The 24,501-nt window shown below is 36.5% G+C and overlaps 1 protein-coding gene across 8 annotated transcripts in view; it reads right to left on the reverse strand.

The window, feature by feature from the left end:
• Positions 1–24,501, reverse strand: part of CEP128 (centrosomal protein 128) — a 456,691-nt gene that overhangs the window by 363,934 nt on the left and 68,256 nt on the right. For all 8 annotated transcript variants that reach the window (XM_069595215.1, XM_069595218.1, XM_069595214.1 and 5 more), the window contains one exon: positions 16,656–16,772. In XM_069595215.1, the coding sequence (XP_069451316.1) occupies positions 16,656–16,772 (117 nt within the window). The remainder of the gene's footprint in view (positions 1–16,655; positions 16,773–24,501) is intronic.

Here is a 24,501-nt window from a genome sequence, read left to right on the forward strand (position 1 = left end):
AGAGTAGAATCATATTCATAAAAGATCTGCCTAAAATGATTTGAAAATGCACAATCTCAGTAAAAATGCCATCTCTTTCACTCAAATTTTCCCAAAGGGCAGAGAAAGAGTAACTATTTCCTCTACGGGCTACTCTGGAGTCTCGGCAAAGCTGAAATAACACACCAAATTACACTCATTGTTAACATTTCTACTTTCTCAACTGGACTGGGAGCCTGAAAGCACAATAGATCATTTTAAGAGCTTTTAAATCCCTAGTCCCCAGCACAGCACCTGGCACGTGGTAGGTCTGTGAGGGTACGGGCCAAAAGAATATTTCATAATGAATAGCTTATAACATTCACTCATTCATTCATTCAAGAGACACTTACTGGGCCTATGGCAGGCACTGTTTTAGGCACTGGAGATACAGCAATGAGTACGACAGACCAAGTGCCTGCCTTCTGCTCAGAGGGAGAGACGACAGGCAGATGGCAAACAAGGAAAAGTGTTATAAAGAAAAAAATACAGCCAGATAAGGAGCTCAGGAGGGAAAAGGGGGATACATTATGTAGGCTAATTAATAAGGCTTTTCTGAAGTAGAGCTGTGAATGACAAGATGGTATATACAATACAACTGCTTTCCAAGTTGAAAATCCCTGGCTCTGGGAATGGAAAATACAAATGTCCAGAAGCAGAAGGGTGCCTGGCCTATCCTTGGAAAAGTAAGGCCAGGGTAACTGCCCTAGATTAATTAGGCAAAGTAGAAGAACAATAGAACACCAGGGTAAGATGGCAGGCAGGGACCACATCAAAGGGTCCTTGTAGGCTGAAGACTTTAGACTTCATCCTGAACAAGATAAGGAAAGCACTGAGGGTTTTGAAGAAAGAAGTAACATTACCTGATTCTATGGGGAAAAGACTGCAAGGAGGTTAAGAAGGGAAGCAAGGAGGTTACTCCACTACCCCAAGCAGGAAACAAGAGTCCCCACAAGATCAAGATAATAAGTCAGGGTAGAAGTGATAAATGGGTGAGTTGTTAGCAATTAAGACAATATTTTCAAGACAGAATTGACAAAATTTAATAATGAACTGGATATCAAGAATGGGAGGAATGGACAAGGCAAGGCCATAAAAGATACATACCAAAAAGCTATAATATAAAATTAAAATTATTTTACTATCAAGATGAATAGCCACATTTTTTCAGAAGAAATAAGTCATATGAGGTACTCTTAAGATGAGCCACACAAAAAGGTAAGGTTTAGCACCTTCTCTACAAGTTCACGAGTCAGAAGAAGGATCAGGAAATGGGGCTCCAGAGACCAAGTCTGCCCAGGCTTTCCAGTTCTGAATCACAGCATCACTCCAACTTGATCCCCATCCAAGACAGATACAGGGGAGCAAGGCTTCACGTTCTCAACCTCAGATAATAAACATGAAATGGCATAGCTTTTTCTCACTGCCATATGAAACCCATCAAAGAACTACATAAGAAGGTAATAGCTGCAAATACTATTCTAACATGACCATAATATGGACAAGGATATGTTGGAAAAACCTAAGCAGTTTCTCATTTCTTGGGCAATAAATAAAACTACAGATGTAAGGAAGAAAGAAAAAAAGGATTCAGGGTACTGAATAGAAATGTAAATTCACTAGAAACGCAATGAGTCATGATAGAGCTATAAAAAAAATGCTTTTCTACTAACAAGTAAAGAAAAACAAACAAGATTAACCAAATGAAAAACAAACAACATTAGAATATCAGTGGAAAATGAATTCAACTGGGGAGAGAAGACAACAGGGTGCAAAGGCAGTGATTACTAAGGAGAAGAAAATAATCATTAGGAAATAGTGTTATAGAGACTGTATCTTTGGGATACTTCTGTATAGCTTAGAAATATGAAACCTGGAAAATGGCACAAGTCTATATGATCCCAGTGAAATAAATTCTCATTTCAAATTGTAGTCTCTAATTGTTTTACTATACATAAAAAGCTTTTTCTTTAGTGGGAGGGAAAGAGAGAGGAAGAAAGGAATTATAACTCTGAATAGGAATTATGAAAGAAACTAACAAAAAGGCATATAGAAATGACAGTTTTAGTGTTAAATATAACAGATGTCTTAATATGTAATACTCCATATGTCATATTTTATTTTTCAATAGTAGAAAGCAACACTGTTTCTAATTTAGGTTTCAAACAGCAGTAGTTAAATAATTAGATTTTTTTTCAGTTGCAATATTTGTGCCAAGTGCACTTTTAGGGAGCTCTAAGAGATGAGGAATGTGTATATACTATAATCATTTTTCAGCAAAGTTTAGCAACTTTAATAAACGATGCCTGCAGTGTCACAAGTGATGGTTCAATACTGACGACTAGTGGTCAAAAACATGTAGAAATGCCATTACTAAGAATCCTATGATTTTTATCATCTAAATTTGAAACATTTGATGAAACTTATGTGAGAAACCTTAAAAGAACTTCCCTTAAAAACTTCTTGACTATTGCATAAGAAAAAATTGTATCTGAAAAGTCTCTTTAAAAACCTTTTCTGTCCATTATTTGCAATATCCACCAACCCAAGCTAATAAGCATCTGCTACAATGGCACCCCACTCCATTACTCTGGCCTGGAAAATCCCATGGATGGAGGAGCCTGGTAGGCTGCAGTCCATGGGGTCGCTAAGAATCGGACACAACTAGGCGACTTCCCTTTCACTTTTCACGTTCATGCATTGGAGAAGAAAATGGCAACCCATTCCAGTGTTTTTGCCTGGAGAATCCCGGGGACGGAGGAGCCTAGTGGGCTTCTGTCTATGGGGTCGCACAGAGTCCAACACGACTGAAGCGACTTAGCAGCAGCAGCAGCAGCAGCATTGACCCCTAATGGGAACAACTTGGTAAAGTGTCAGTTTACCCACATCCACACAGCTGAATTAACGTGGTTTAAAAAACCCATAAATATTCCAACAGGTCCTACTTTTATATTTCATGAATCTGTGTAGTGCTAACAATTATCTAACTTTGTTAGACACAAAGACAGAAGAAATCCAACTATTCTAAATTTTCAACATATTAATACTCTGAAAAGCAGTAACCTACTATATCAAAATGGCCATTTTCAAAAGTTGAAATATTTAAAACTTAATTGTGATTGTCTGAATTCTTGAAGAATGTTTATGGGATTCGGGTTAAATCATTTAAATGGTTATATATTATACTTCAAAAAAGTTAAAACTTGTAAGACAAGAGGGCATAAGAACTTGTATAGAAATACAGACCATTAACACAAATGGACCATATCACTAGTGATTAATGCCATTATTTTATTATGTTATGTTTTCACTTTTAGGTTTCATTTTCAGGGGTCATTAAGTCAGAAAAACAATATGGAATTTCTAAAAAATGAAAATCACTCGAAAAGTAAAGGACTGTTTTTAAAAGATACATTAATGCTTGGTTTTATTACAGTTTACAAGACACTGCTTATCTATTAATATATCTTGACAAAGAGTGTGTGTGTGTTTTTTCTTTTCTGATCAAGAAAAAATGTTAAAATTTGCAGATATGTACTTCCTTCCTTGCAAGAATAAGAGCCACAGAATAATACAAAAATGTATACAGACCTTGGAAAGAAACTTTCTATCAAGAATGTTATATGCAGCTAAATGGTTATTTATATTTGAAAGCAGTCTGCATTTTTTAACACCTATTCACAGAATATCTGTTGTGTGATAAACACTATGTGCCCCAGAAATGATGGGCAAAGGGCATGATGGGAAAGTTCCTACCAATGAAGGAAGAACTAAAGCCACCTAAGTAGTTATGCCATATAGAGGGGAAGACATGCAATAACACAGGTAAACAAATCACAACTATAGGTGGCATGTGGTAATATTAAAAGGGCTGCCCAGTTGACGCCAGTGGTAAAGAACCCACCTGTCAATGCAGGAAACTTAAGAGATGCAGGTTCAATCCCCGGGTTGGGAATATCCCCTGGAGAAGGAAACAGCAACCCACTCCAGTATTCTTGCCTAGAGAATCCCACGGATAGAGGAGCCTTGCGGGCTATGGTCCATATGATTGCAAAGAATCAGACACGACTAAAGTGACTTCACGAGTCACTATTAAAAAATAAAGTCATGTGACATAATAAGGAACAATGGGGGAGAAAAGGCTATTTTAGAAAAGGGGGAGGAAAGTTCTCTCTGAAGAGGTGGTAATTAAACCTGAAGGATGAAAAAGGCTGAGAATCAGAAGAAAAACATTCCAATAAGACAAGGAGAGGAAATCACTATGGCTGGAATATATATTCCTTAGAAAAATTTGCAGGGTCACCCATGTACATTTAAACACAAACACAAATAGAAAAAAAAATTTTAACAGAAAATGTTTAATTTTTTTACTCATAAAATAGCAAAAAGATGATAATGGTACTAAGCTAAATGGGAAGTTTCAACAAATTTCAAAGAAATTAAAAATAAATACTAAAAAGTGTTAAAAAAAAAGCATACATATATATTTCAAAATTCCAAAAGACACTCCTAAGTCTTGAATTATTGAAGAAATCATAATAGAAATTATAAAATTTAGAAGGAAACTATCATAAAATAATAGTATGTCAAAACATAGGGTAATTTTCTTCATAAATTTATAGCATTAATTTTTAAAAACAGACAAGTCAATTAATTAACTTGCAAGTCTGTAAAACAGAACATCTATCCGAAAAATGAAAAATCAGAAAATAAAAGTGAAGTGGGTGAATTAATAAACAAAGCTAGTCAAAATGAAAACTAATAAAATAATTATATCTAGTAAGACTAATAAAGAAAAAGAGAACAAAAACTAAATAATATTAAAAGGATATAGCTTCAGAACAATCTGGGAAAAAAATACAGCAAGGCTATGATTGCTTCTTCAAATTAATATCAACATAACAAAATGGATAACTTACACAATCAGGAATAATCACCAAACTGAATTTTAAAAATTAAAAGTTTATATAAACCAAAAATCACAGAAGTTGAAAACCTTAGCCACCAAAAAGATAGCAGATTTCAGTGATTATGTGAGTGAGTTTTAACAGTCAAGAAATAGACAATCCTCTTAAACAGACAGAGCCAGGGGATAGAAAAAGAAGGAACCTGCCTACCTTGCTTTCAAAACCAAAAAGAGTAATGCAAAGAGAATTATCAGTTATCTCAATCATAAACATACTAAAGAAAAGACTAGGAAATTAACTCAGCAATGTATAAAGAAATAATATATTATGGCCAAACAAAGTTCTCAGGAATGCAGAGAGCCCAGCATCAATTGATAAACGTCAATTCCATTTAAATAAAAGAGAGGACTTTCCAGGGGACAGAGTGGATAAGAATCTGCCTGACAATGCAGGGGACATGGGTTCCATCCCTGATCCGGGAAGATCCCACAAGCCTCAGCTACTAAGCCATGCACCACAATTACTCAGCCTGCTACTAACTCACTCCTAGTGAGCTGCAACTACTGAAGCCCACACGCCTAAGGCCTGTGCTCTGCAACCAGAGAAACCACTGCATGCACTACAATTAGAAAGTAGCTGCACAGAGCAACAATGACAGAGTGCAACCAAAAACAAAATATTTTATAATTTCCACAATCCTCATTCATGGTTTTTTAAAAAATCAACCTCTCTTGGCAACCTACAAACAGAAGGCAATGTTCTTTATCTGAAAAAGGACAGCAGTCAAAACCAGGCACAAACATCTTCCATAAGGTTGACACTCTAGAAGCATTTCTATAAATATCGGAATAAAACAAGGATTCTTACTATCTTTGCTTATATTCAACACTGCGTTTGAGTTTCTAGTCAACTCAAAAATATCACAAGGAAAGAAACTAAATTGCATTTAACTTCAAATGATATGATTAACTACTAGACCACCTTACCTGTCTCCTGAGAAACCTGTACTTGAGACAAAAAGCAACAGTTAGAACCGGACATGGAATAACAGACTGGTTCAAAGTTGGGAAAGGAGTACATCAAGGCTGTATATTGTCACTCTGCTTTTAACTTATGTGCACAATACATCATGTGAAATGCTGGGCTGGATGACTCACAAGGTTGCCAGTAGAAATATCAACAACCTCAAATATGCAATACAATTCTAATGGCAGAAAGCAAAGAGGAACTAAAGAGCTTCTTGATGAGGGTGAAAGAGGAGACTGAAAAAGCTGGCTTGAAACTCAACATCTAGAAAACTAAGATCATGGAATCCAGTCCCATTACTTCATGGCAAATAGATACGGGAAAAGTGGAAGCAGTGACAGATTTTATTTTCTGGGCTCCAAAATCACTGTTGATGGTGACAGCAGCCATAAAATTAAGACGCTTGCTCCTTGGAAGGAAAGCTATGACAAACCTAGATGGCTAATTAAAAAGCAGAGACATCACTTTGCCAACCAATGTTCATCCAGTCAAAACTATGGTTTTTCCAGTAGTCATTTATAGATGTGAGAGTTGGAGCATAAAGAAGGTTGAGAGCTGAATAATTAATGCTTTTGAATTGTGGTGCTGGAAAAAATTCTTGAGAGTCCCGTGGATAGCAAGTAGATCAAACCAGTCTATCCTAAAGGACATCAATCCTAAATGTTCACTGGAAGGGCTGACACTGAAGCTGAAGCTCCAATATTTTAGCCACCTAATGCAAAGAGCCGACTCACTGGAAAAGACCCTGATGCTGGGAAAGATTGAGGGCAGGAGGAGAAGAGGGCAACAGAGACTAAGATGGTTGGATGGCATCACTAACTCAATGCACATAAATTTGAGCAAACTCTGCGAGATAGTGAGAGACAGGAAAGCCTGGAGTGCTAGGGGTCACATGGGTGTTCATGGGGTCACAAAGAGTTGGACATGACTTAGTGACTGAACAGCAACATGATTAGCTATACAATAGACAAGATGTCATTAAAGCTATTAACAAATTATAGGAACTAATAAGATCACTTAACAAAATTATTGGATAACAGAGCCAGATATAAAACAACTGCATTCCTATATGCTACAAAATATCAGAGATGCAATGAAAGAAAATATTACAATAGAAAGAAAAACCATAAGGTACTAAGAAGTAAGTCTAAGATGTACCTGATCATTATAGAGGCAATTATATATATTATTGAAGAACATTAGAAAACACCTCTTCAAACTAATCTACGATTGAGTACAATTAAATCAAAATGCCAGCAAGATTATTTGCAGAACTTGACAAGAGATTTTCATTATCATCCACTGAAATATAATGAAAGCTCTAAAAAATGGAGACAACACATTATCAGGAATAACTCAGGGATGGACAACACATTCAGGAAAAGACAGACAGAACAAACCATATAGAACTCAGAGAGATATCATGGGACACTATATAGCAGAAGCGGCATTTAAACCAGAAGGAAAAGAAGAAATTATTCAAAAAGAATGTTGAGGCAACGCATTAGTCATACAAGAAATAACTTAAGATTCCTTCCTTCTGCCATTAAAAAAGTGAAATTCCTGATAGAAAATGCAAGTAATTTGAGACTGACATGTACACATGATATTTAAAATGGATCATCAAAAAGGACTTACTGTACAGTCCAATATTTTTAAATGAGCAAAATTTATACACAGGCTATTTGGACAGGCACAAATGAAAACTGCCAGCAAATATGTGAAAAGATACTGAAATTCACTAATAGGAAATAGAAATAAACACAAAAATGAGTTAACACTTTATACTCATCAACTTGGCAAAAATTAAAAACATTTATAACCATTACTAACAGTAGGAATGTGGAGGAAAGAGGGCACTCTCAGCTATTTTGCTGGTAAAAAAGTAAAGACTTAGAACCATTTGGAAAAATAATCTGGTAATCTCTATTATAATAAAAGATCTGTCAATGGCAATAAAAGATTAAGTTGGAACCACATTCGCTATTTGGAGGAATTTCCAGAGTATTGATGAGAGAAAAAAAGGAAGGTGAAGAAATGCAGCTATATGTAATCCTAGTTTACTAATATAAAAACATACCCCCAAAACACCCCAAAACCTCTGTATATACAAATGTATATATATTTTATAAATACATATATATCTGCCCAGCATAATTAAGAGCACAAAAAGAAAAAAAAGAATATATCCCAGGCTCTTTACACTATTCTTTTTATTTTAGTGAGCAGGGGTAGTAATTGATAGTAAAAAACAGAGGGAAAGAAATAGGGAAAAAATGACCTGAGCAATAAAGCTGCATTAAAAAAAGAGATCACATAAGAATTTATGATATGAAGTTATGCATTTATTTAAATTAAATATAAAAATACTTTTTATACTAAATGCAAAGTTTAAAAACAAAGAACCATATGAGAAATAAAACCTGTTAAACAATGTATCAAAATAATACATTAGTATGGTCACTACTTAATGCAGTCAACAAATATTTATTAAGAGCATACTATGTTAAATGCTAGAAATAAATTTTAAAACAAGTACAATTAAAAGAGACAATACATCAAGAAATGGTAATTAACAGAAATATTCTGAGACTAAAAACTTTACCTCATGTAATATATATTACCGGAAGCTGAACAGAGAGAGGAAAACAGCCATCATTGCAGAAGGAGGAGAAAAAGAGTCAATGGCATTAAGAATAATGAATATAAAATACATATATATAAATATAAAATATAAAAATATAAAAGAATAAAAATCGTGGCTTAAAGTAAGGAAGGCCTAAACTTCTTCTACACACAATTTTGCGGCCTCAAAGCATGAACACTAGAGTGTAAGTTTTCAAATTTTACCTTGCAACACACATTCTCCTACAGAGCAATACGTGTGTGGCTGTGCTGGTGTGACACTCTGGGCTTCGGCCCTTTGTCAGTCTGGGGCCCTGGGTGGCGTCACCCTACCTGTGTCATTCTCTATTAAACTCCACCTCATCACCTAGGTCTGACAAAGTACTGAATTCTAGAGCTCGTACCCCAAGGATTGCAAAAATTAGGTGCGTTCTCTGAGCTTTTCTCGTGCTTTCCACAGAACTTGTCTTTTATTTTTGAACTCTCATTTACTTATAATTTCCACTGGTCTTTCTTAACACCCAGGGAAGCTACTGGGATGTTCAACATGAGGGTGATTTAATGGGCACTTATTTAGAAGGGATCTAATAATATCAGGGGGAATTGAAGCTTGTACTATGAAAAAATGTGAAAATGTAGGGGATACCTACAAAAAAAGAGAACACGGGTTATGGTAACAAGAGGGTAAAGCAGAGGGTAAAGCAAATGGCCACGCAAAAGTTCTGGAATTCAGCCTTGGAAAGGTAAGTGAAGAGAATCCAAAATTTAGCAGCCTCAGAAGGACTTCCACATCTCCAAATCAAACAGCACAGTCTCTAAAGGAAGAGCAGAAGAAAGGCTTAACGAGGCCACGTTAGAACATTTGCTGGACTAGGATCTCCTCTGAACTGGCTCAGAAGTCTCAAGGGAGGTGGTAAAGCTATTAAGAGGACATTAGGAAAACATTCTTGGCTTCAGTCGAAGCTTCTCCTTTAATGAGTCCAAACTAAATACATTAATAAACAGTACCCAAGGCTTTTCTTAGTTGAAGTACCATATTACTCAGCATCTCTGGAGCCACAATGACATTTCTGGGAAGGAATGAATAGCTATTTCTTCATTAGGTTTTTCACAATTGATACAGATGCTAAAAGATGAAGGAAAATACTGGGGGGAAAATCCGTCAATTCATTTTTCTGTATATGGTCTCATTTTATTGAAGAGACTCACAAAATCTGGTTTTCTATCAGAGCACAGACTGAAAACCACTGAGCCGAGCTCCCATACTGCACTGAATTCCTCACTTAGTCTTCACTATCTTCTATTAAGATTCCATGCCCTGCCTGCCCCACGGGTTTCTCCATGAAACACTTTCAAATCTTAAGAAACCTGGTTCACTTTAGCTTATATGCAAGTATGGAATATTCCTGGTGGGGGTATATCAGGGAACTAGCATTTTAATATGCTACAAAATGCTCTGAAAAAACATATACAAATATCTATTTCATGTTTTTCATTTTATGTAATTCAACTGAAGATGAACAATATTCAATTTATAAAAAACAGCTAGTTAAAAAAAAAAAAAGCAAGTCAGGAATTCCCAAGATTCCCAGAGTCAGGAGTTAAAAATGTTATGTAAGATTTTATGCAAATTTTGAACCTGCAAAAGAGTTCTGATTTGGGCTTACAGTCTAAATACTTCTTTGATGTTCCTACTGTCAAAGCACCACCATTCTTACCTCATGCCACTAAACGAATCAAAGTTACTTTACTATCAAGTGTCTGACCAAAAGGAATCTGCAATATGACAAATATACTATAAGGTAAACAAACACTTCAGTGTTTCCACAATGGTTCAGCAAGGAAAGGCTGATGGTTACAAGCTTAGCAATATTTGAATTCTGTTAATAAAAGTTCAGTCAACAACCATTCAAAATTCAAAAGAGCTACATGAATAGTCTGGGGAAACTAGAGAGCTACTTGCAAAAAAAAATGAAATTAGAACATTCTAAACCACCATATAAAAAAAAAAACTCAAAATGGATTAAAGATCTAATCCTAGGAACAGATACTTTAAAACTCCTGGACGGAAACACAGGCAGTACACTTTTTGACACAAAAAGCGGCAATATCTTTTTGGATCCGACTCCTACAGTAATGGAAATAAAAACAAAAATAAACAAATGAGAGCTAATTAAACTTTAAATCTTTTGCACAACAAAGGAAACCATAAATTAAATGAAAAGACAACCTATGGTATGGGAGAAAATATTTCCAAATGATGTAACCCACAAGGGTTTAATTTCCAAAATATACAAACCACTCACACTGCTCAAAATAAAAAAATAAATCAAACCTTATCAAAAAATGGACAGAAGATCTAAATAGACATTTCTCCAAAGAAGACATACAGATGACCTACAGACACATGAAATGATGCTCAACATGACTACTTATTAGAGAAATGCAAATCGAAACTACAATGAGGTATCACTTCATATCAGTCAGAATGGCCATCGTCAGAAAGTCTAAGAATAATAAAAGCTGGAGAGAATGCGGAAAAAAGGGAACCCTCCCACACTGTTAACCGGAATATAAAGCCACCATGGAGAACAGCATAGAAGTTCCTTAAAAAACTAGAAGTACAGTTACCATATGGTCTGTCAATGCCACTCTTGAGCATATAACTGGAAAAGAAGGAAAATTTTTTGAAAAGATACATGCACCCCAATGTTCAGAGAAGTACTATTTACAGCAGCCAACACATGGAAGCAACCTAAATGTCCATCAATAAAGAAATAGGTAAAGAAGATGCGGTGCATATGAACAATGGAATATTACTCAACCAAAAAACAGAATGAAATAATGCCATTTACAGCAACAGGGATGGAATGGAGAGCTACGCCAAAGACAAATTTCATATGATATCACTTATATGTGGAATCTAAAATAACAATTACAAATGAACTTACTTACAAAACAGAAATAGACTCGGAAACATGGTTACCAAAGGGAAAAAGTGGTGGGGAGGGATAAATTAGGAGTTTGGGATGAATGAATACATACTACTATAAACAAAAGGATGAATAAGGTCCTACTATACAGCACAGGGAACTATTGTCAATATCTTATAATAACCTATAATGGAAAAGAATCTGGAAAAAAACTATATATATATATATATATATATATAAAACACATAATAACAATCACTTTGCTGTACACTAGAAACTAACACAGCAAGGTAAATCAACTATCATTTAAAACATAAATATTTTTAAAAGCTATACGAAAAGAAAATTATTGCACAACTAATGAAACATTCATCTCTCCAGAGAGGTATCAACTGAGCTACGAGAACAATGCTGTCTGAAATGTGACATGTGAGGTCTGAAGGCCAGGGAAGGCCCTTACCAAGTTAAGAAAATGTGACACTCGTGTGCAGTAGCACATGAGCAGCTGAGGCTCACCAAAGGAAGTGAATTCCAGAATGTGCGCATAACCCTACTGCTTAGACCAGGAGGAATGGGAAAAAAAGAACAGAAGGGCAGGCAATTTTTAAAAACTCTAAATAAGAAAAGGAGAGTGGCTTTCCCTCAATCCATTTCCAGTGACTAATACTGTGATTTTCATTAGGTGGGAACAGATAAAGCTCTGAGGACCTAAGAACCTCATTAGACCATCAAAACAAAGCAGGTTTTAGCCAAAACCACAACTGCCTCCCTATAACACACTATATCAATACCCAGAAATCTCTGACATTCTGGAATTTTTAATGACAACTCCCAATCTCTTCACAACTTTTGACTGTCATAATTTGAACTAACATTGAATCACACATTTTAGGGAGGCAGAATATAGTGGCTAAAAGTCCAGGCATACTTACTCACCTAGAGATTCAATTTTCACCATGGCCACAAACAAAATTCATAAATTACTACTGTCATACAGTACAGGTATATCCATAAGTATTAATATCAAATAGAAGGCAAAGTGTTTTCTCTCCTTAAACATGATCTTTCCAGAACACTCTAAGCCACTTAACTTGGGAGTAGGAAAATGCATCAGGCTGAATTAACCCTTTCCAGTTTCCACTGCACTGTTTAATCCAAAATCACCTACTAAAAGCACACAGGTTACCACATACATTTCAGTGACAAAATATGAAATTAAACATTTCTTATCAATAGTGATCCTCTATTGTACTGTCAGAGATGGAATTCCAAAGGACTGTTCAAGCTTTTAGTCAAAATGACAATTACAATGCAAATTCTCAGGCTCTGGTTTCTCAAAAATAGGGGTGGGAAGCAATCTTTCTCTCCCTCTTTCTTTGTAATTTTCTGCATTCTGTAAAGAGAGTAGAAAATAAGCACGGAAAATTTCTCTAATCTTGTCTCACAAAAAAGAACAATTGTCTCTTCAGTGCTGTTCTTACGCTCACCAGATGCAATTTGCTTTGAGAACAAATGTATAAAAATCAAGGTTGTTTTTTTTTTTTTAAAAAAAAAGGCTACCCACATCTGTATCTAATTATTCAACAAAGTATCCTCTTCAAAGTAATTACCAACTAACAAGGGTATGCTTCCTTTTATGAAATGGAGGAAAAATGGAATTTTAGAAAACAAAAGCAGACTTTTCTATCAGCTTACATTATAATTTCAGGTTTGCAATTTTCATTCCTAATTTTCAATGGGCACGTTTCCTAAAACTTAAAAAAAAATTTAATCTGTCAATCTAAAAAGGTTAATGATCTTTAAGAACATGCAAGTACATCTGAAGAACATCACTTTTAAAGAAAAACATTTTGTAAAAGAAAAAAATAAAGCACTCCTTTTGTTTTTAAATCTTTTGGTTTCCTTGTTTCTAACTTTTTTTTTGCTTTATATATCTATGAAACATTTAAAGATAATCTCACAAGTTTCCTACAATGACAATTATAAAACATAACCAAGATGATAAAATGACAATTCATAAATCTACACTAATATTAACGAATGAATGAATGAGTGGAGAAAACGACAAAGCACTTCCTGACAGTAGGATTCCTACTGATAAATGTAATAGATATGACAGAATATTTTTAAAAATCACTGTTTAGTATCACTTACAGCAGTAACTATTTCATGTAAGAATCAATAGATGCTAAAATTTGCAGGTGAAAATATGATGAAATATAGGCTATTTTCAAGTTTCAAAGAGTTTCCCCATAACACAAATAATTAAAAAGCATAATGTAGTAACTTTACAGTAGAGAAACCTGGCAAGCAACACCTTAATCAATGTTCAGTTTTCATCAGTGATGGAACAAATCAACATTACATGCCTCCTGATCTGATAACCTAGGAAAAAAACAACAATAATTTTCTGGGTTTCCTGCCAGGAGTCCAAGACCTGAATCTAGTGATGAGGAAAAAAAAATCAACAAACCTAAAACAAAAGACATTCTACAAAATAACTGGCTAGAAAAAAAAAGACTGAAAAACTATTTCAGATTAAAGGAGACCTGCCTCTAGAGAAACCTATATACAGGTCAGGAAGAAACAGTTAGAACGGGACATGGAACAACAGACTGGTTCAAAATAGGAAAAGGAGTACGTCAAGGCTGTATATTGTTACCCTGCTTATTTAACTTCTATGCAGAGTACATCATGAGAAATGCTGGGCTGGAAGAAGCACACGCTGGAATCAAGATTGCCGGAAGAAATATCAATAGCCTCAGATATGCAGATGACACCACCCTAATAGCAGAAAGTGAAGAGGAACTAAAAAACCCCTTGATGAAAGTAAAAGTGGAGAGTGAAAAAGTTGGCTTAAAGCTCAACATTCAGAAAACGAAGATCATGGCATCCGGTCCCATCACTTCATGGGAAATAGATGGGAAACAGTGGAAACAGTGTCAGACTTTATTTTTTGGGCTCCAAAATCACTGCAGATGGTGACTGCAGCCATGAAATTAAAAGATGCTTACTCCTTGGAAGAAAAGTTATGAACAATGTAGATAGCATATTCAAAAGCAGAGACATTACTTTGCCAACAAAGGTCCATCTAGTCAAGGCTATGGTTTTTCCTGTGGTCATGTGTGGATGTGAGAGTTGGACTGTGAAGAAAGCTGAGTGCCAAAGAATTGATGCTTTTGAACTGTGGTGTTGGAGAAGACTCTTAAGAGTCCCTTGGACTGCAAGGAGATCCAACCAGTCCATTCTGAAGGAGATCACCCTAGGATTTCTTTGGAAGGAATGATGCTAAAGCTGAAACTCCAGTACTTTGGCCACCTCATGGGAAGAGTTGACTCATTGGAAAAGACTGATGCTGGGAGGGATTGGGGGCAGGAGGAGAAGGGGACGACAGAGGATGAGATGGCTGGATGGCATCACTGACTCGATGGACGTAAGTCTGAGTGAACTCCTGGAGTTGGTGATGGACAGGGAGGCCTGGTGTGCTGCGATTCATGAGGTCGCAAAGAGTCAGACACGACTGAGCGACTGAACTGAACTGAAAGAGATATGATGGTCAAATGCTTTATGTAATCCTGTACTGTACTCTGGACCAGAAAAGGACTTTAAGTGGCAAAATTTTAATAAAACCTATAGGTTAATAGTATTGATCCAATGTTAATCTCCTGTGATAACAGAAGAGAATATACACACCCTATTATTTAGATTTAAAAGCATCTACATTATGTCAGCAACTAGCCTCAGAAAAAACTTTGACATATACATACACATGAAGATACATATATAAAATAATAAAGCAAGTCTGGCAAATATGAGTATTAGGGGGATCAAGGCAAAGGATATACATTATTTCTTTGTTCTAATCACTCAACTTCTTCATAAGTCTGCAGTTTCAAAACAAAAATATTACCTTGGGCTTCCCTGGTGGCTCAGTGGTAAAGAATCCACCAGCCAGAAGATCCCTGGGTCAGAAAGATCCCACACGCCATGGAGCAACTAAGCCCACACACCACCACTAGTGAGCCCGTGCTCCAGAGCCCGAGAACTGCAACTGCCAAGCCCATGAGCCACAACTACTGAAGGCAGTGCACCCCAGAGCCTGTGCTCCCCGACAAGAGAAGCCACCTCAAGGAGAAGCCTGCGCACTGCAGCGAAGAGTTGCCCCCGCTCGCCACAACCAGAGAAAGCCCACATGCAGCAATGAAGGGCCAGCACAGCCATAAATAAACAAAATCATTTATAAAAAAACAATGTTACCTAATGGATAAGTAACCTCCGTTTGAATTTGACGATAGTCTAGTCCAGAGATCTGCAAACTTTTTCTATAAAGAGCCAGTCAGTCAATACGCATTTTAAGCTTTGTGAGCCATACAGTCTTTTTCACTACATCTCAACTCTGCTGTTGTGTCACAAAAGTACTGAAAATAAATGGGAGTGGCTATGTTTCAATAAAATTTCACTTACAAAAATCGGCAGTGGGCTAGATCCGGTCCATAGGCCAGTGTGCTGATCCCTGGCCTAGTTCACACCAAAGAAAATGAATCTGAATAATTATACCTTCAGTTCACATGTATGGAGCACAAGCTAGACACTATGTTAACTGTTTTATCCACATCAACTTATTTACTCCTGCACCAACATGATTAAGTAAATGCTATGATTATTTCTATTTTCTACAGAGGAAATGATGTGAAGACTTGACTCATTAGAAAAGACCCTGTTGCTGGGAAAGACTGAGGTGGGAGGAGAAGGGGACAACAGAGGATGAGATGGTTGGATGGCATCACTGACTCGAAGGACACTGAGTTTGAGCAAGCTCCCAGAGTTGGTGATGGACAGGGAGTCCTGGCGTGCTACATTCCACGGGGTCACAAAGAGTCAGACACTGAGCAACTGAACAACAGCAAAGGAAATGAGTCTAGAGAAGTTAAGGAACTTGCCCAAGGTCATATAACCAGTAAAGCGTAGGCTCTGGGTTTGAACCAGGAAGGGTCATCTACATACAAGGAGCTGTAAGCAATACGCTACACTTCTCACATGGACTGAACTGTCACATGCAACACCCAGGAACTAAAACCATTTTAACAATAGCTAAACAACCACCTAACCTCAGGATTTACATTACAAAAAGCCACTTTTCACAAACCTCCTGCAGCTGCTGAGAAATAAGTCCCAGTTGATCCTGCCGTCTTTCCACCAGCTCTCTTTCTGTTCGCATCTCTTTCTCTATTTCCTGAAGCCGCCGCTCCACTCGATCTGAAACCTTAACATAAACAAAGAAAAAAGTGCCATTATAGAGCTGCTAGGCAAAAAAAAAAAAAAAAAGACTAAACTGAAGAGATACTTTATGCCAGATACACTACTGCCTAAAGCATTTAAGACTGTGGCTTACTTGTAGAACCATTTTTAATGACATTTATAAAGCAGGTCACAAAAATACTCACTAAAAGTTGCAATAGTAAACAACCATTAGTTTCCAATTAATCCAAACCTAGACCCCAGAAAAAGACTGAAATGTTTCAAAGTATAACCTGTGTCTAAAGATCAGAGTGAAAGGTAATAAATTAGAAAAGAGTGCCCTCTGGTGAGTTAGAAGACAATTACCAATTTTGCCTACAACTGTATTTATTACTTTATGAATGATAAACTGTTCTATTTAGTTCTTTTTCATTTTAATTATCTAAAACCATGACCTGCCTTGGAAGGTTTTGATGTTCATATGCAACAAATAATTGAAAGGGCTTGTCAACCTTTGCTACTCTGATGTGCTAAAAATAAAGCAGCTGTAAAAGATCAAAAAATCAAGTCACATGGAAAAAAGTTTAATTGGGACTCTCTAAAATAAACATGAAAGAATTTATTCTCTGATGTAAGATTTTTCCTTGCTGTAAGTTATCCACATTCAAACACACTTCATGTATATTGTTATACAGTCCCCTAAATAAAATATACACTACTTGACTACTTGCATATATTTGGTATAGAAGGATACGATAAAAGACATTTGTATTCATTTAAGAGAAGCAATATATACAGCCCTGTTACAAGAAATCTTTTGCCACAAATTCTATAGAGTCGATAAGGGTCTTGGTCACAAGGGATCTTACTGGGGCAACAGAAATATTCCAAACTAGATTATTAAAACAAGACCTGGTGCTGACTGTGGCTCAGAAAGTGAGCTCCTTATTGCAAATTCAGGCTTAAACAGAAGAAAGCAGGGAAAACCACTAGGTCATTCAGGTATGACCTAAATCAAATCCCTTATGATTAAGTGGAGGCAATGAACAGATTCAAGGGATTAGATCTGGTAGACAGAGTGTCTGAAGAACTATGGACAAAGGTTCATTGCATTGTAAAAGAAGGAGGCAGTGATCAAAACCATCCCAAAGAAAAAGAAACGCAAGAAGGCAAAGGGGTTATCTGAGGAGGCTTTACAAATAGCTGAGAAAAGAAGAGAAAAGGCAAAGGAGAAAGAAAGATATATCCAACTGAATGAAGAGTTCCAGAGACTAGAAAGGAAAGATAGGAAGGCCTTCTTCAATGAACAATGCAAAGAAGTAGAGGAAAGCAACAAAATGGGAAAGAGTAGAAACCTCTTCAAGAAAATTGGAGATATCAAGGGAATATTTCGTAAGGATGGACATGATAAAGGACAGAAACAGTAAGGACCTAAAAAAAAAAGCAGAAGAGATTAACAGGTGGCAAATACACAGAGAAGCTCTTAATGATCTGAATAACTGCAATAGTAAATTTGGAAAACTCAGCAGTGGCCACAGGGCTAGAAAAGGTCAGTTTTCATTCCAATCCCAAAGAAAGACAACACCAGAGAATGTTCAAACTATCTCACAACTGCACTCATCTCACACAATATCAAAGTAACGCTCAAAATTCTCCAAGCCAGGCTTCAACAGAACGTGAATCGAGAACTTCCAGATGTTCAAACTGGATTTAGAAAAGGCAGCGGAACCAGAGAACAAACTGCCAGCAACCATTGGTTCATTGAAAAAGCAAGACAACCGGAGCAAAACATCTACTTCTGCTTCATTGACTATTCAAATGCCTTTGACTGTGTGGATCACAACAAAGTATGGAAAATTAGAGATGGGAATACCAGATCAATTTACCTGCCTCCTGGGAAACCTGTTTGCTGGTTAAGAAGCAATAATTAGAACCAGACAAGGAACAACAGACTGATTAAAAATTGGGAAAAGAGAAAGTCAAAGCTGTACACTGTCACCCTGCTTATTTAACTTACAGAGCACACCATGCAAAATGCTGGGTTGGATAAATCACAAGGTGGAATTAAGACTGCCGGGAGAAATACAAACAACCTCAGATATGCAGATGACACCATTCTAATGGCAGAAAGCAAAGAGGAACTAAAAAGCCCCTTGATGGAGTTGGAAGAAGAGCAAAAAAAGCTGGTTTAAAATTCAGCATTCTATTTGCAATTTTTTAAGTAATCTCCACACTGTTCTCTATAGTGGCTGTACTAGTTTGCATTCCCACCAACAGTGTAGGAGGGTTCCCTTTTCTCCACACCCTCTCCAGCATTTATTGCTTGCAGACTTTTGGATCGCAGCCATTCTGACTGGTGTGAAGTGGTACCTCACTGTGGTCTTGATTTGCACTTCTCTAATAATGAGTGATGTTGAGCATCTTTTCATGTGTTTGTTAGCCATCCATATGTCTTCTTTGGAGAAATGACTATTTAGTTCTTTGGCCCATTTTTTGATTGGGCCGTTTATTTTTCTGGAATTGAGTTGCATAAGTTGCTTGTATATTTTTGAGATTAGTTGTTTGTCAGTTGTTTCATTTGCTATTATTTTCTCCCATTCAGAAGGCTGTCTTTTCACCTTGCTTATAGTTTCCTTTGTTATGCAGAAGCTTTTAATTTTAATTAGATCCCGTTTGTTTATTTTTGCTTTTATTTCCAGTATTCTGGGAGGTGGATCATAGAGGATCCTGCTGTGATTTATGTCAGAGAGTGTTTTGCCTATGTTCTCCTTTAGGAGTTTTATAGTTTCTGGTCTTACGTTTAGATCTTTAATCCATTTTGAGTTTATTTTTGTGTGTGGTGTTAGAAAGTGATTTAGTTTCATTCTTTTACAAGTGGTTGACCAGTTTTCCCAGCACCACTTGTTAAAGAGATTGTCTTTACTCCATTGTATATTCTTGTCTCCTTTGTCAAAGATAAGGTGTCCATATTGTGTGGATTTATCTCTGGGCTTTCTGTTTTGTTCCACTGATCTATATTTCTGTCTTTGTGCCAGTACCATACTGTCTTGATGACTGTGGCTTTGTAGTAGAGCCTGAAGTTAGGCAAGTTGATTCCTCCAGTTCCATTCTTCTTTGCTGGGCATACACACCGAGGAAACCAGAATAGAAAGAGACACATGTACCCCAATGTTCATCGCAGCACTGTTTATAATAGCCAGGACATGGAAACAACCTAGATGTCCATCAGCAGATGAATGGATAAGAAAGCTGTGGTACATATACACAATGGAGTACTACTCAGCCATTAAAAAGAATACATTTGAATCAGTTCTAATGAGATGGATGAAACTGGAGCCTATTATACAGAGTGAAGCAAGCCAGAAAGAAAAACACCAATACAGTATACTACCACATATATATGGAATTTAGAAAGATGGTAATGATGACACTGTATGCAAGACAGCAAAAGAGACACAGATGTGTAGAGCGGACTTTTGGACTCTGAGGGAGAGGGAGAGGATGGGATGATTTGGGAGAATGGCATTGAAACATGTATACTATCATGTAAGAAACAAATCACCAGTCTATGTTCGATGCAGGATGCAGGATGCTTGGGGCTGGTGCACGGGGATGATCCAGAGGGATGATATGGGGTGGGAGGTGGGAGGGGGGGTTCATGTTTGGGAACTCATGTACACCTGTGGCAGATTCATGTCAATGTATGCCAAAACCAATATAGTACTGTAAAGTAAAATAAAGTAAAAATAAAAATTTAAATTAAGAAAAAAATTCAGCATTCAAAAAACTAAGATCATGGCATCTGGCCCCATCACTTTATGGCAAATAGATGGGGAAAAAGTGGAAACAATGACAGATTTTATTTTCTTATACTCCAAAATCACTGTGGATGTTGACTGCAGTCATGAAATTAAAAGACTCTTGCTCCTTGGAAGAAAAGCTATGACTAACCTGAACAGTGTATTAAAAAGCAGAGCCATCACTTTGCTGACAAACGTCTGTACAGTCAAAGCTGTGGCTTTTCCAGTAGTCATTTATGGATGGGCGAGTTGGACCATAAAGAAGGCTGAACACCAAAAAACTGATGCTTTTGAACTGTGGTGCTGGGGAACACTCTAGAGAGTCCCTTGGACTGCAAGGAGATCAAACCAGTGAATCCTAAAGGAAATCAACCCTTAAAAGTTGCTAAAAGGACTGATGCTGAAGCTCCAATACTTTGGCGACCTGATGCAAAGAGTTGCCTCAATGGAAAAGACCCTGATGCCAGCAAAGATTGAAGCCAAAGGGAGTGGCAGGGGATAGGATAGTTAGAGAGCTTCAAGGACTCAATGGATATGAGTTTGTGCAAACTCTAGGAGGCAGTGAAGGACAGAGGAACCTGATGTGCTACAATCTACAGGGTCACAAAGAGTTGGACACAACTTAGCGACTGAACAAACAGACACAAAACTAGATTATGGTGATAGGTGCATAACTCAGTACATCTACTAAAAATTATTTAATTGCACACTTAAAGCAGATGAATTTTATGGTAAACTATACCTCAAATCAGGTTATTTTTTGAAAAGACCTGGCAAACATAAGTTCAATTAGTCATAAAGGTTAAGCAAAAATATTCCATCAAAAATTAGTAGTTAACATTTACTAAGACTGGTAAGTCTTGGGTTTCCAACTTTGAGTGCTCAAGAGCAATTAAGATATATACAAGCAATTATATATATATAATTAATATATATATGATATTCAGAGTACTTTACTAAAACCTCAAAACACCTTTAGCATCAGGCTTCTAATTTATTCTAGCAATCAACACTAATATCCCAACAATTTACTACTGCATCTGAAATAAAGGCAGTACTTGCTGTTACAGAAACAATATTAAAAATAAATTTAAAAAAATAAAGCTAATTCATTCTATTTTTACAAGTGGTAATACTTCCGTTGCTCACTCAATATGAAAAGTAATACCAACACATATTAAAAATAAATAATAGGGAATGATCTCAAACATATTAGGATGGCGATTATCAACAAAAACCAGAAAACAATGTCAGGGAGGCTGCGGGGAAACTCAAACCCCCATTGCTGGTGGGGTGCGCAAGTGTGGGGCCACTATGGAAAACAGTCCAGCGGCTGCTTAAAAAAGAAAGAGTAGAGTTACCCCACATGATTCAGCAACTGCATTTCTAGGCATACACCCAAAAGAACCGAAATCCGGGTCTCAAAGAGATTATTTGTATACCCATGTTCGTGGCAGCATTACTCACAACAGCCAAAAGGCAGAAGCAACTCAACTGTACAACGGTGGGTGCAGGGGCCTGGGGGAAGGAGGAATAAGTAGCTGCTGTTTGACGGGTGCAGCTCCAGTTTCGTAAGACGAAGAGACTTCTGTATTTGGTTGGACAACCGCGAAAGCACATAACACTAACAAACTGAACACTTAAAAATGGGTAAGACGACAAATTTCATGTTATACATATTTCACAATTAAAAATAAACAAATAAGATAGAATGATAAAAAAAGTTTTTAATCTGTTAATATCATCTATCAGAAGAAAAATAACATTAAGTATTTTGTTGTATACTCCCAAGAAATCTTTCTATGCATATGTATATGACTAGTCAAACATAATTCCATTTCATTTAAATTTTTAAACAAAAATTGGGATATTAGAGCTTTGTAAATTTTTTCAGTTTATATATATATACAGTGTATACATACATATATACATATTTTTTTCTTTTTGCAGTTCACATATCATGGATAAATTTCCATGACAACAAATCTATATCCTGATTTTTAGCAAAGCTATAGTTTTCTGTCCACTGATTAAAATAATTCCCTATTTATAATGGGATAACTGTAATTTATTTTTACTGGCACATGTTGTGACAGATACTCCTGTATAAGATTATTTTTGTAAACTCAAAACACAATCTTTACGTAGAATTATTAAGGCAAAAGGTAAGAGTCAAAAAAATTTTTTTAAATATGGACTTGACAGAATTTTGAACTTTTACCCAAATTTTTAATTCTAAAAAGACCGAGGCGATGAAGCAAGGTATTAACCATGAATCACAAAACAAACTAATAAGAAAACTGATTCCAATACAAGTCTCCTTTTTCAGCAGCATCTGTAATTCTCAGCTCCCTTTTCACACATTCATTCATTCAGTAAGAATACACAGACACTAATTTGTTCCAGCTTAATGCTAGGCGGAGGTTAGAGATACAGCAATACACGGATGTATGCACAGACCCTACCTTTCAATAACTTTTATCGATTGAAGACTGACACTAAATGAGTAATTAGAAATTTTCTAATTAAATTCAATGAGTTGAACAACTGATGTACTTCAAGAAAGCAGGCTGTGCCTATTATTAGCATCCTATCAAAATGTAAGCAATTCAAGTAATTAAATACCAAAATCAAAACCCAAGATTATTTAGCCATTATCTACCTTACCACCATAACTGGTACATGAAATGAGACTGAGGTACCATATTTGAAGGACTCTCCGTTTTGAAATAATTGTCGTGTTAGGCAGTTTCTGACAGGGTTTCAACTGTCTCTGCTTCCTGGTGTTCATACACTGGTAATAACTTCCTCCCCTTGAGTGTGGGCTGGCCCTAGTACTTCCTTGTAGTGAATAGAATATGACAAAAGTGACGAAGTGTCACTTCAACAATTAGGGAACAATAAATTAACTTTCAACTTAATAGCATGTTTTCACTTCTCACTTGCTTGCTCTAAAGAGGCAAGCTGCCATGTGCTGAAATGCTTTGTGCCGAGACCACATGTCAAAGAAACAAAAGAGGTCTCTGACCAACAGTGCATGAGGCCTGATGCTTCAATCCAGTAACCTAAAAGGAACCAAATGAGCACGGAAGGAGATCCATTCTAGTGAAGCCTTGAGATGACCGTAGCCTGTGAAAGACCCAGAGCCACACCTGAATTCCTAATCCATATTAACTGTGAAATAATAAAGGTTTAAAGCCACTAAGTTTTGGGAGATTTATTATGCAGCCATAGATAGTTAACTAATGTAACTTTTTAATTGATTTTCAAATAAATCCTCACCTGAGAAATAAACTAGAGTCTGATGAAGAGGAAGAAAATATACACATATGTTTTTTCTACTTCATCCACAAAATTTCTATCCACTTCACATAATTTTCTTCTCCATTTCTAATTATTAAGACCCCCATTTGATCCATGGTAGAGGGATTTTTAAATAGACAGGTAGCTGGTCAGTATTGAGAAATAGCTAAACAGTACTGAGAAAAAAATAAAACATATACACAAACTAGCATGATTGAAACTGAATAAACACACAAACTATTTTATGAATTTCATTGACTGTGTGGATCACACCAAACTGTGGAAAATTCTTCAAGAGACTGGAATACCAGATCACCTGACCTGCCTCCTATGAAACCTGCATGCAGGTCAAGAAGCAACAGTTAGAACTGGACATGGAACAACGGACTGATACCAAATCAGGAAAGGAGTACGTCAAGTCTGTATATTGTCACCCTGCTTATTTCACTTATATGCAGAGTACATGCCGTGCTGGATGAAACACAAGCTGGAATCAAGACTGCTGGGAGAAATATCAACAACCTCAAAAATGCAGATGACACCACCCTAATGGCAGAAAGTGAAGAGGAACTAAATGCTTCTTGATGAAGGTGAAAGAAGAGAGTGAAAAGGCTGGCTTAAAACTCAGCATTGAAAAACCTAAAATCACGG

Source organism: Ovis canadensis, chromosome 7 (genome assembly GCF_042477335.2).
Source record: "Ovis canadensis isolate MfBH-ARS-UI-01 breed Bighorn chromosome 7, ARS-UI_OviCan_v2, whole genome shotgun sequence".
In the NCBI taxonomy this organism is placed as follows: domain Eukaryota; kingdom Metazoa; phylum Chordata; class Mammalia; order Artiodactyla; family Bovidae; genus Ovis; species Ovis canadensis.